Below are 14,121 nucleotides of genomic sequence, written 5' to 3'. Positions count from 1 at the left end.
CCTATTAAGAGAAGCATGTTTTTTTTGTACAGTGGTCATGAACATCTTTGTGGTCTGCTGATTACATACTAGCAGTCAAGTAACTAGTAGTACAACACTACGGCAGAAACGAGAGAAGCGAGAGGGAAAACCTCCATGACGGCATCCTCGCGTCTCACCTCCACGACTTGGCGCACTCCGAGTGCGCTGGCCACCTGAGCTCCGTCGTCCTGTTGAGCCGCCTGGCGGCGTGTAGCACGGCCTTCAGGTCGGCGACCTTGGCCCGCATCGTCCGGCAGCAGTTGGCGTGCACGGTGGTCACCTGCCGGGCGTCCCGGCTGTCCTGGCAGAAGCCGCTGAAGCGCGCCGTGTCCAGGACGCGCGTCCTCACGCCGAGCCGGGCGAACGCGCCTCGCCGCTTCATCTGGTTCAGCACGTCCTGCTCCTTCATGCCCGCCGACTGGTTCCTCGCCGCGTGCCACTCGTCGAAGAGCGCCACCGTCCGGTTGTTCGTGGCCACGAAGAAGAAGCCGGTGTTGAGCTCGTTGCCCAGGTAGTCGTCCGGCAGGCCGTTGAACCGGTCGGAGCTGATCAGGAGGTCTTCATCCCGGGTGCGGTTCAGGCTCGGGAAGGGGTTCTTCAGCCATATCACATCCAAATCCTGGCAAATCATCACATTGTGTGAGATTCTACTCCAGCCATGTCGTATATATACAGAGCACAAAGTTCATGTGACCAATTTCTGAGTTCGACCAAAGTACCGTGAACGCGAAGCTGTAACCGTGCCTGAGCACGTCACCGAGGAGGCGAATGCGGCGCCACATCATGCGTATGAAGCCGCCCGACATGTACATCTGCTCCGAGGACAGGTCGTCGGTGCCGTTCGTGGCGGCGGCCGGGAGCCGGTAGCACCGGACGCCGCCGAGGCTCCTGCACCGGCGGAAGGCCGGCCTGTCCATGGCCACGAGGAGGACGTGGCGGAGGAGCCTCTTCGTGCCATCCCCTTGCTTCAGGCCCTCCACGAAGAGGTCGAGCAGGCCGTCCTCCTCGGCGTACGCCTTGTTCAGCACGCTCAGGATCACCGTCCTGTTCGCGTCGGCCGCGCCGCGCAGCGCCGCCTCCAGATCATCATCGTCCGCACCAGCCTGCTTCGGCGGTTAAATCTCCCGAGAAGTTAGGATAAATTCAATTTTCTGGTATAAAATCATGGAATTAATCACTTCAAAGATCACGAGATTCTACTTGCCGATGATCGACGCCGCCATATGTCGAAGAACCGCCGCTCCGTCTCGCCGTGGGCGTCGGCCGGAGACCATACCGTGCAGTACGTGCCGGCCACGAGGAGGAGGCAGACGGCGGCGACGGCCACGAAGCGGGCAAATGCGCAGTGCTCCGGCGCGCAGGGCGGCCAGCGCGGGCATGGTGTCCATTGGATCGAACTCCGTGCCTGTTTTGTTCCGATCACCATGGGATCGGGTGATGGTGGTGGTGCGTCGGGCTTGGACGAGAAGGCGCGCAGTATCTCATGGACACGGAGTTTGTTACTAGTTCAGTTGTGATTCTAGTAAAATGGGAAGAGATATATGCACAGGTAAACATGGTACGGGTAGTCATGAGAAATTTGCAGCAAACCTACCGACCTGCCGCACGGCTGAGTTCTTGCAAACACAAACAATTGATGGCGAATGGTGTACATCGAATTTTTATTTTTTTTGCGAATTATGTATATCGATTAATCTCTGGGTTTCTTTTACCCCCCCGGTTCAAAAATATTGCCCAAAAATAAATGCACCTACTAAAAATAGTAGAAAAAGCGCGCGCTGACAAGTGGAGCAATCTACTGCGTCTTGCCCCCGCCCCCACCCGACCCCACCACCCAAACTTTCCTTCTTCATATCCATACGAGTAGGACTAATTTGATCTGAATTAACATGCACAATATAAATAGGTGGTATCCATTTTAAATAATGACTTACAATCAAAAGTATGACCTACTATTTTTTAACTTTAGAAGATTTATATGAACAGTAAATACCTAAATAGTTGCTATAGTACTAGACTTAGAGTGTTTGCTACAATGTGCTGACTTTGCTTCTTCATTTTACACTAGCTCAACACTGTAGCTCCCTTGCTTTGGTCTTTCACGCTAGAGGATCAACCAGCGGGCGCGAAGTATGTTGTTGTGTGGTCTTTTTCATAGATTTGAATAAAAAAATGTAGTATTTTACAAACTGAGTATCCAAATAAATATCCGTTTTCATGTTGTGTTAGTCGTGCTGAGATCTTCAAAATTAGGTTCGACAGGTTTTGATGAAAGTTTTTATGCATTGCCTTCGTCCCAAGGTTGCACAACCTCATGTTCTGCAGTGCAAGGAATGGCTGCATTGTCGTGCAATGCCTCTCTATCCTGTATTGCATTGCTTTCGTAACACTACACGGGGTTGCACACTGCCAGGGCACTGCCGAGGCTATGCACTGCTCATGCGCTGCCTTTTCCCCCATTGAACTATCTTTGATCGAAATGCAGGGGATGGAAGCAGTGCACTGCCTCCCTGTCCTACATTGCACTGCCTTTGGTCAAACTACACAGGGTTGCGCACTGTCAGAGCACTACTCGGGTTGTGCACCGCTTATGCACTTCCTTCCCTTTTTATTGCACAGGGATAAATGTAGTGCACTGCACCGTTGTGCACTACACCATCATACACTGCACCGTCATGTAATGCACTGCTTTCTCACCGCCCGTGCAATTCTTTTTCATCCTTGTTGCACATGACGGTTCAATGGACGTGCATTTCCAGAGCACTGCCTTCTCTATTAGTGTTGCACTTCCTTCGGTCGCAGATCACTACCTTCTCTTCAGTTTTTCTCTTTTTTGTGGCATACTGCCTTCGGTATACTTGCTGGTCCCAATCCTTTTCCTTTATCTTAAGCACTAGGACACTACAAGTATCTCAGCTAGTTACGTGGGAATGCATAAGACGCGTTCCTGGGTGCAATTCCTTTTCATCCTTGATGCACAGGTTTTTTGATTCATTTTTTAGAAAAAAATATTAATATGTATACAATCCAAAATCGACACTCTTTCATGCATCATGAAATTTATTATCAAATAATATCTATATAATATCATAATTCTTCATAACCTTATCTAATAAAACCAGTCAAACTTTACTTAGCTTGACTTTCAAAAAAAAATTGGCCTTACTCATTAGAAGAGGTATTTGAAAATAGAATGCAACAAAATCTTGGAAGAGCTCGATGCTCCCTAAAATTAAGGAGTTGTGTAGCAAGAGCCGACATTTTTCTTTTGACATGAAAAATAACCTACATTTGATGCGGAACAAAACCTGTACGACACTGGTTTAATGCTGAAAACAGTCGCCTCCGCCTCCGATCTTAATGTTTCATCTCTAGGTTGTCGAGTAGTGACGCTACCGACCTCCTCCACCTTGCCCGTCCTTCAGGTGAGTCGTCGTATACTTCTGAGTAAGTTCCCTGCATACTTCGGAAATAGGCGTATACGACTCCTTCAGGCGAGTCGTCATATACTTCTGAGTAAGTTCCATGTATTGCTCGAATACTTCAAATTATTACTCTGTTGGAAGTGTACACCGAGTTCCACACCGACTCCGATGAAAAAAAAGAAAATATAAGTCAAACCCTCTCCTAGTCTCCCTCTCCATTATGAGTTTCTCCCAACTTTATTTTTCTTTGAACATGACACTAGTGAGGACCCTAAAAGAAGAAGAAATTCTAACATGGCCATCACAATTTACTAAAAGGATCTCAGAAAAACATGTGGAAAAGTAATCTACAAACCCCATCCCCCGCAACAAGGCATCGAAGCTTGGAGATCAACCTCATCACCAAGGATGAGACCACTTGGGTCATGGTTTCCGGCGCTGTGAAGCTGAAGCCGGAGAAGATCCTCAGTGTGGCCACCAAGGCCTGGAGGAAGAGACTCAGGTGCTCCTTAGTCCTTAGTGTGGCTTCCAAGGCCTGTAGGAAGAGACTCGCAAATGGCTAGAGGGAGGTATGCAAGTCTCAAATGTCATACTCCACATGGATATTACAAAGGAGGATGCAAAACCGCCTCTCCACAACCATCTCCAAGAGGTAGAGTGCCAAGAAGGAGGGTGGAATTTCTAGAGGGAGGTATGCTCCCTTTCCTTGTACCTTGGTGGAAACCTAGGTGGATTGGGATTGCTCCCTTTCCTTGTACCTTGGACGGCCAAGGTGGTGGAGTCCACCATGGACTCCACCTTCCCTCTTGGTTGGCCGGCTAGGGTTGGTTGAGTCCATCCGAGACTCCACCTTCCATAGTGATTTATTCCAGAAGCTTCTAGAACATTCTAATGCCTTCCATAAATTCACCGGATCATTTCCAAACTGGGAAAGTGACTTCCTATATATGAATCTTATTCTCCGGACCATTCAGGAACTCCTCGTGATGTCCTGGATCCCATCCGAGACCCCGAAAAATATTCGAACCCCATTCCATATTCCATATCTACTTAAAACGACATCAAACCTTAAGTTTGTCACCCTACGCTTCGAGAACTATGCGGACATGATCGAGACTCTTCTCCGATCAATAACTAATAGCGGGACCTGTATATCCCTAATAGCTCCCAATTATTCAACGATGACTTCGTGATCGAAATAACCATTTACATAAAATACGGATTCCCTTTGTCTCGCGATATTTTACTTATCCGAAGTTTGATCGTCGGTATCTCCATACCTAGTTCAACCTCGTTACCGATAAGTACTCTTTACTCGTACTGTGATATGGCATCCCTTGTGAGCCAGTCACATGCTTGCAAGCTAATTGGATGACATTCCACCGAGAGGGCCTAGAGTATATCTATCCGTCATTTGGATGGACAAATCCCACTCTTGATCCACGTGCCTCAACCCTATACTTTCTGAGCACTTAATACCACCTTTATAACAACCCATTTACGAAGTAGTGTTTGGTGTCATCAGAACATCCATCCGGTATAGGTGATTAACATGATCTCATGGTCGAAGGATTAGGTTACTATGTATCTTAAAGCTTGAAAATTTCGGCATGAAGTGGAAATCATCGTAATACAAATATCTATGATTGGATCATGGTGGAAATATTTGAATTACGAGTTTTAGCGAACATCTAAGAGAGTTATGAAATTGTTCTACAACTCACGTTTCTTGGAGTATCATAATGATGATGGAGTATCCGAGAGATGTATCCAAACCGTGTTGGGTTAATGATGAGATAAAATAAAATAACGCCATTATATTTTTGTGGATTATGCTTTAAAGACTGCCGCTTTCACACTAAATAGAGCGTCATCATAATCTGTTGAAATGACACCATATGAATTATGGTATGGGTTTAAACCCTAATATTTTTCTTAAATTTTGGTATGTGTGGCATAAGTAAATAAGTTTACAAAAAAATTTTACAACCAAAATCGGATGAATGTCTTTGTTGGTTATCCCAGAGAATTGATTGGGAATTCTTTCCACTATGAAGTCAAAGACGAAAGTGTTTGTCGATGTTTCTTACTTATTTCAAAGAAATTGTTTCTAGTGAAGTATTTGAGTGGGAGGACAATGGAACTTGATAAGGTTTATGAACCCGAGCATGATGATCAGAGTAGTGCAGCATCGGAAATGGTTCCGGAAGCGGCCACGATGATCATAGTGAAGGAGATATGCCCTAGAGGCAATAATAAAGTGGTTATTATTTATATCTTTATGTTTATGATAAATGTTTATATATCATGCTATAATTGTATTAACCGAAACATTAGTACATGTGTGATATATAGACAACAAAGAAGTCCCTAGTATGCCTCTTAAACTAGCTTGTTGATTAATGGATGTTTAGTTTCATAATCATGAACATTGGATGTTATTAATAACAAGGTTATATCATTATATGAATGATGTAATGGACACACCCAATTAAGCGTAGCATAAGATCTCGTCATTAAGTTATTTGCTATAAGCTTTCGATACATAGTTACTTAGTCCTTATGACCATGAGATCATGTAAATCACTTATACCGGAAAGGTACTTTGATTACATCAAACGCCACTGCGTAAATGGGTGGTTATAAAGGTGGGATTAAGTATCCGGAAAGTATGAGTTGAGGCATATGGATCAACAAATGGGATTTGTCCATCCCGATGACGGATAGATATACTCGGGCCCTCTCGGTGGAATGTCGTCTAATGTCTTGCAAGCATATGAATAAGTTCATAAGAGACCACATACCACGGTACGAGTAAAGAGTACTTGTCAAGAGACGAGGTTGAACAAGGTATAGAATGATACCGAAGATCAAACCTCGGACAAGTAAAATATCGCGTGACAAAGGGAATTGGTATCGTATGTGAATGGTTCATTCGATCACTAAAGTCATCGTTGAATATGTGGGAGCCATTATGGATCTCCAGATCCCGCTATTGGTTATTGGTCGGAGTGAGTACTCAACCATGTCCGCATAGTTCACGAACCGTAGGGTGACACACTTAAAGTTGGATGTTGAAATGGTAGAACTTGAATATGGAATGGAGTTCGAATATTTGTTCGGAGTCCCGGATGAGATCCCGGACATCACGAGGAGTTCCGGAATGGTCCGGAGAATAAGATTCATATATAGGAAGTCATATTCCAAGTTTGGAAATGATCCGGTGCATTTATGGCAGGTTCTAGAAGGTTCTAGAAAAGTCCGGAATAAACGCACTATGGAAGGTGGAGTCCCGGAAGGACTCCACAAGCTTGGCCAGCCAAACCCTAAAGGAGGAGTCCCAGGTGGGCTCCACCTAGAGGTGGCCGGCCACCCCACCTAAGGAAAAGGTGGGAGTCCCACCTTGGGTAGGACTCCCTCCTTGAGTAGGTTTCCACCTTTGGGAAGTTTTGGTGTTGGGGTCTTATTCGAAGACTTGGACTACAACTCTTGGGGATTCCACCTATATAATGAGGGGCATAGGAGAGGGGCTGACCACCACAAGCCCATAGCTTGGCCGCACCCCTAGGTGGCCGGCCACCCCCTCTCCCAAACCCTAGCCGCCCTCTCTCCTCACTCTTCTCCCGCACGCTTAGCGAAGCTCCGCCGGAGATCTCCATCGCCACCGCCACCACGCCGTCGTGCTGCCGGATTCAAGGAGGAGCTACTACTTCCGCTGCCCGCTGGAACGGGGAGAAGGACGTCGTCTTCATCAACAACCGAACGTGTGACCGAGTACGGAGGTGCTGCCCGTTCGTGGCGCCGGAAGCGATCGTGATCAAGATCTTCTACGCGCTTTTGCAAGCGGCAAGTGAACGTCTACCGCAGCAACAAGAGCCTCATCTTGTAGGCTTTGGAATCTCTTAAAGGGTGAGACTCGATACCCCTCGTTGCTACCGTCTTCTAGATTGCATCTTGGCTTGGATTGCGTGTTCGCGGTAGGAAATTTTTTGTTTTCTATGCAACGTTATCCTACGGTGGTATCGAGCCGTGTCTATGCATAGATGGTTGCACGAGTAGAACACAATGGTTTGTGGGCGTTGATGCTCTTGTTATCTTTAGTTTGAGTACTTTGCATCTTTGTGGCATAGTGGGATGAAGCGGCCCGGACTAACTTTACATGACCGCGTTCATGAGACTTGTTCCTCGTTCGACATGCAACTTGTATTGCATAAGAGGCTTTGCGGGTGTCTCGTCTCTCCTACTATAGTGAAGATTCAACTTACTCTTCTATTGACAACACTAGTATCACCGTTGTGGTTCATGTTCGTAGGTAGATTAGATCTTACTCGAAAACCCTAAACCACGTAAAATATGCAAACCAAATTAGAGACGTCTAACTTGTTTTTGCAGGGTTTGGTGATGTGATATGGTCATAATGTGATGATGAATATGTATGAGATGATCATTATTGTATTGTGGCAACCGGCAGGAGCCTTATGGTTGTCTTTAATTTCATGTTGAGTAGTATTTCAAAGTAGTTGTAATAGTTGCTACATGAAGTGAACAACCATGAAGACGGCGCCATGAACCTTGACGCTACGCCGACGATGATGGAGATCATGCTCGTTGATGATGGAGATCATGCCCGTGCTTTGGAGATGAAGATCGAAGGCGCAAAGACTAAAGGGCCATATCATATCACATATGAATTGCATGTGATGTTAATCCTTTATGCATCTTATTTTGCTTAGATCGCGACGGTAGCATTATAAGATGATCCCTCACATTAATATCAAGATAATAAAGTGTTCTCCCCTCGTATGCACCGTTGTACAGGTTCGTCGTTTCGGAGCATCTCGTGATGATCGGATGTGATAGATTCAACGTTCACATACAACGGGTGTAAGCCATGTTGCACACGCGGAATACTTGGGTTTGCTTGACGAGCCTAGCATGTACGGACATGGCCTCGGGACAACGGAAACCGAAAGGTTGAACACGAGTCATATGGATGATATGATCAACATGTTGATGTTCACCATTGAAGCTACATCATCTCACGTGATGATCGGTTTTTGGTGTAGTGAATTTGGATCGTGTACCACTTAACAACTATGAGGGATGTTGTATTAAGTGGGAGTTCATTAGTAATTAGATTAAAACATGAACTAATTATCATAAACATAGTCTGAGTAGTATTTTGAATTAATTTTGTAGTATTGACATCCGTTTTCTACCATGCGCTAGTCTTGTAATTGAGATAGAAATACTGTTAAAATCTGACAAGAAACTTTACGGATTGGTACCGTATTGTTAAAGAATCAAGAATTGATTAAGTCCTATTGCAAACTTTTAGTAAAACTCACATTGTTGATTCAAAGATCTATGGTTTCAATTAGTACCTAAAGTTATCTTGTCTCCGTCAAACTTGAAGTTCAAATTTGTTTGAAAAGTAAGGAGCTGAAAATTTAGTTTTCAGAAATAATCAAGGTATGAGATATATGTGATATCTAAGACCTTATTGCAAGATGATAGAATATAATTTGGTGAGACTACATAAACTCATAAGTTTTATGGGAATGTATGAAGGTTGAAGACGCCAGGCGTCACAATCCTCCAACTATTGGAGCACTAACGATATTCGCATATCCATGAAGTTATCATCCTTAGTATGTACCGTTGCTAAGACTCGTCGTATCGAAGCATCACGTGATGATCGGGTGTTATAGATTCTACGTGTGCTTACAACGGGTGCAAGCCAATTTGCACATGCGAATACTAAGGTTAAACTTTATGAGCCTAGCATGTACGGACATGGTCTCAAAAAGTTGTCATGAATTGATGGATAAAATTATGAGTGAAATTGTTCATCGTATTACAAAGTTACTAATAGTGAAATCGGAACACTTGTCATATGATGATTAACTTCAAAATAAGAACCTCAAGGTTATTGGTATTAGACCAACAAACCTAGAAGTTATTGATGTTGAAGTGTTTTTCTGAATAATGAGGAAAGCTAAAAGAGAAACTGCAAAAGATATTTTGGCAAAAGAAAAGAAAAGACTAGAAAGTCTAGCTCGGGTGTATATAAATGATATACATGTTATGGTTGTATTCCTAGTTAAGTCACACTAATAAATTCTTGGGTATTAGTACCCTATTGGTTGGTATGAAGTGTCATACAAAACAACGCAATACAAGAATACAATGGCCTAAGTGACTGACAAGGAATATGATAGGAATGCACGCCTGGAACAAAAATAAAGTGTTATTATGTTCATCGTTGGCATTCTATCTAACCCTTAGAATTTATAATAAAGAACTTAATAATTGTTATTTTGCTCTGGTCAAATGAAAACAATGAGTTGTTTAAATTATGACATTACTTCATGTACGATGGATAAGTTATTATAAATCTTAATGGTGAAACACACATACATAACACTGACGCTAAAATGCTATAAGGCAAATGATTTGAATTCCACTTATTTGTGGAACCGCCATTTAGGTCATGTTGGAAAGGAACGCATGAAGAAACTCCATGCAAATGGATTTTTGGAGTCATTTGATTTTTTTGAATCGTTTGGCGCTTGCAAATATTTTCTAAAAGAGAATGACTAAAATACCGTTCATAGGCCAAGTTTTGAACGGGCAACTAACTTAGTGGAAACATACATGATGATGTATATGGATCACTGGGCATAGTTGTGTGCGGAAGATTCTTATACTTCATGAAAACTTCAAACAATGAATTGAGTATATATATGTGGATATATTCGACAAGGAAGAAGTTTGAAACATTTGAATGGATTCAAATAAATTTCAGCATGAAGTAGAAATCATCGTAATAGAAAAGTCAAATATCTATGATTGGATCATAGTGGAAATATTTGAATTACTAGTTTTAGCGAACATCTAAGAGAGTTATGAAATTGTTCTACAACTCACATTTCTTGGAGTATCATAGTGATGATGAAGTATCCGAGAGATGTATCCAAACCTAGTTGGGTCAATGATGAGATAAAATATTAATGCCATTATATTTTTGTGAATTATGCTTTAGAGACTACCGCTTTACAGAGCATCATCATGATCCGTTGAAATGACATCATACGAGTTATGACATGGGTATAAACCCTAATAGTCTTTTCTTAAATTTTGGTATGCATAGCATAAGTAAATAAGTTTACAACCAAAATCGGATGAATGTCTTTGTTGGTTATCCCGGAGAATTGATTGGGAATTCTTCCCACAATGGAGACAAAGACAAAAGTGTTTGTCAATGTTTCTTATTTCCAAGAAATTGTTTCTAGCGAAGTTTTTGAGTGGGAGGACAATAGAACTTGATAAGGTTTATGAACCTGAGCATAATGATCGAGTAGCGCAAGCATCGGAATTGGTTCCGAAGCGGCCACGACGATCATGGCTCCTATGACTACAAAGTGTTTTAGCCATGGAGATCGAAGTACATATTGAACCTTGTAGGTATGGTTTACTTTGTGATCAAATAAATGATTTGTGGACAAAGGATTGATTTTGAACAATGATAAACCAACTACAAGCAAAGAAGTTATGATGGGCCCTGACTCCGTTAAAATGGCCATGCACCATGAAATCCATAATAGATGAATACTTTTTGAAAGTAAATGGATCTATAGACTTAGATGTAATATCTTTGAAGAAGCTCGACTTGTTGAAAAATTGTTTACGACAAAGTTCAAAGAGTTGACTACGATAAGATTAGATCTTCCGTAGCAATGCTTATAGTCTTTGTGGATTATTCTAGTAATCACTACATATTTCTTTTATAAGATATGCTAGTAGGACGGCAAAATACATTACTTATCAGAAGTATGTATTAAAGGTGTATACAAGATACAACCAAGAGTTTTGCTGGTCCGTGGAATACTAGATAGGTATACGAACTTCAATTGGATGAAGTAAGTATCACGGAGTTAGAATCTTCACCAGATGAAATAGTCAAAGAGTTTTTGATTTCATCGAGAGACGATGAAGAGGCTTGCATTTGCAAGAAATTAAGTGGGAGCGCTAAGACACATTTATAATACTTTATGTAGGTGACATATAGTTGGTTATAAATGATGTAATTATATACTTGATTAAAAAGGTTTCATTGAGAATTAACTTCAATGAAAGGATATGGACTGAAACAAATTTAGTGTCAAGATCTATGAAGATAGATTGAAACACATAAATAAGTTTAAGTCAAAGTACATATGATGGATATTGAAGTAGTTCAATATAGAAAAATTAAGAAAATGTTCTTGTCATGTGAAGGTTTAACAAGACTTGAGTGTATCTGACACTCAATGAGTAAAAACACATGAGTGATTATAGATCACGAATAATATGTACACAATCAGATATCATGTGCTATAAAGTGTTATGAGCATATACCAGAATGATTCATATGATGATCATTGGACAATAGATAAGAATATCCTTGAGTACTTTAGAAGAACTAAGGATATATATATATATATATATATATATATATATATATATATATATATTTATGAAGAAATGACAAACAAATCGCTGTAAGGTGTTACACCGATATTGGTTTTGTCACATATAAAATATAATTTCAATCTCAAATTAGACTAAGTGTTGTTTAAAAGGTAGCACAATGAGCTAGAAGTTGTCTATGCTAGATTTAGAAGAGTTCTAAATATTGTGACGGAATCTACAAAAGAAGGCAGAGTATGTCATTGTTTTGACAATGACAAAGGATGTTAAGTCAAGAGGTTCTTTGAGAACTTGGTGTATTTCCGACAGTCGTGAACTTTGAAGCTATATTGTGTGTGACAATATTAGTGACATATTTTAGACCGCGGAATTAAGGTTCCACCGAGAAGACCAAACATATTTAAGGCCGACTCATTTGGAAATGAGTGATGCGTTGAGACGCAAATGAATTACAAAATACATACGGTTCTGAGCATGTCAGATCCGTTGACTAAAACCTCTCTCGTGAGCGAAACATGATAAAGCACCAGAAGGCCAAGGTGTTATATCTTTACAAATGTAAACTAGATTATTGACTCTAGTGCAAGTGGGAGACTCGAAGGAGATATGCTCCTAGAGGCAATAATAAAGTGGTTATTATTTATATCTTTATGTTTATGATAAATGTTTATATATCATGCTATAATTGTATTAACCGAAACATTAGTACATGTGTGATATATAGACAACAAAGAAGTCCCTAGTATGCCTCTTAAACTAGCTTGTTGATTAATGGATGTTTAGTTTCATAATCATGAACATTGGATGTTATTAATAACAAGGTTATATCATTATATGAATGATGTAATGGACACACCCAATTAAGCGTAGCATAAGATCTCGTCATTAAGTTATTTGCTATAAGCTTTCGATACATAGTTACTTAGTCCTTATGACCATGAGATCATGTAAATCACTTATACCGGAAAGGTACTTTGATTACATCAAACGCCACTCGCGTAAATGGGTGGTTATAAAGGTGGGATTAAGTATCCGGAAAGTATGAGTTGAGGCATATGGATCAACAATGGGATTTGTCCATCCCGATGACGGATAGATATACTCTGGGCCCTCTCGGTGGAATGTCGTCTAATGTCTTGCAAGCATATGAATAAGTTCATAAGAGACCACATACCACGGTACGAGTAAAGAGTACTTGTCAGAAGACGAGGTTGAACAAGGTATAGAATGATACCGAAGATCAAACCTCGGACAAGTAAAATATCGCGTGACAAAGGGAATTGGTATCGTATGTGAATGGTTCATTCGATCACTAAAGTCATCGTTGAATATGTGGGAGCCATTATGGATCTCCGGATCCCGCTATTGGTTATTGGTCGGAGTGAGTACTCAACCATGTCCGCATAGTTCACGAACCGTAGGGTGACACACTTAAAGTTGGATGTTGAAATGGTAGAACTTGAATATGGAATGGAGTTCGAATATTTGTTCGGAGTCCCGGATGAGATCCCGGACATCACGAGGAGTTCCGAATGGTCCGGAGAATAAGATTCATATATAGGAAGTCATATTCCAAGTTTGGAAATGATCCGGTGCATTTATGGCAGGTTCTAGAAGGTTCTAGAAAAGTCCGGAATAAACGCACTATGGAAGGTGGAGTCCCGGAAGGACTCCACAAGCTTGGCCAGCCAAACCCTAAAGGAGGAGTCCCAGGTGGGCTCCACCTAGAGGTGGCCGGCCACCCCACCTAAGGAAAAGGTGGGAGTCCCACCTTGGGTAGGACTCCTCCTTGAGTAGGTTTCCCACCTTTGGGAAGTTTTGGTGTTGGGGTCTTATTCGAAGACTTGGACTACAACTCTTGGGGATTCCACCTATATAATGAGGGGCATAGGAGAGGGGGCTGACCACCACAAGCCCATAGCTTGGCCGCACCCCTAGGTGGCCGGCCACCCCTCTCCCAAACCCTAGCCGCCCCTCTCTCCTCCTCTTCTCCCGCACGCTTAGCGAAGCTCCGCCGGAGATCTCCACCGCCACCGCCACCACGCCGTCGTGCTGCCGGATTCAAGGAGGAGCTACTACTTCCGCTGCCCGCTGGAACGGGGAGAAGGACGTCGTCTTCATCAACAACCGAACGTGTGACCGAGTACGGAGGTGCTGCCCGTTCGTGGCGCCGGAAGCGATCGTGATCAAGATCTTCTACGCG

General features: G+C 42.4%; 1 protein-coding gene across 1 annotated transcript; it reads right to left on the bottom strand.

The window, feature by feature from the left end:
- Positions 1 to 154: 154 nt before the first annotated feature.
- Positions 155 to 1,447, bottom strand: LOC124697334 (uncharacterized protein At1g28695-like). Its single transcript, XM_047229941.1, has 3 exons — positions 1,226 to 1,447; positions 741 to 1,127; positions 155 to 640 (listed from the first exon to the last, which is right to left on the bottom strand). The coding sequence occupies exons 1-3, from the start codon at positions 1,445 to 1,447 to the stop codon at positions 155 to 157; spliced, it is 1,095 nt and encodes a 364-aa protein (XP_047085897.1).
- Positions 1,448 to 14,121: the final 12,674 nt, after the last annotated feature.

Source organism: Lolium rigidum, chromosome 3 (assembly GCF_022539505.1).
Source record: "Lolium rigidum isolate FL_2022 chromosome 3, APGP_CSIRO_Lrig_0.1, whole genome shotgun sequence".
NCBI lineage: Eukaryota > Viridiplantae > Streptophyta > Magnoliopsida > Poales > Poaceae > Lolium > Lolium rigidum.
Note: the sequence above shows the minus strand (reverse complement) of the source record. Positions and strands in the feature narration are given on the sequence as shown.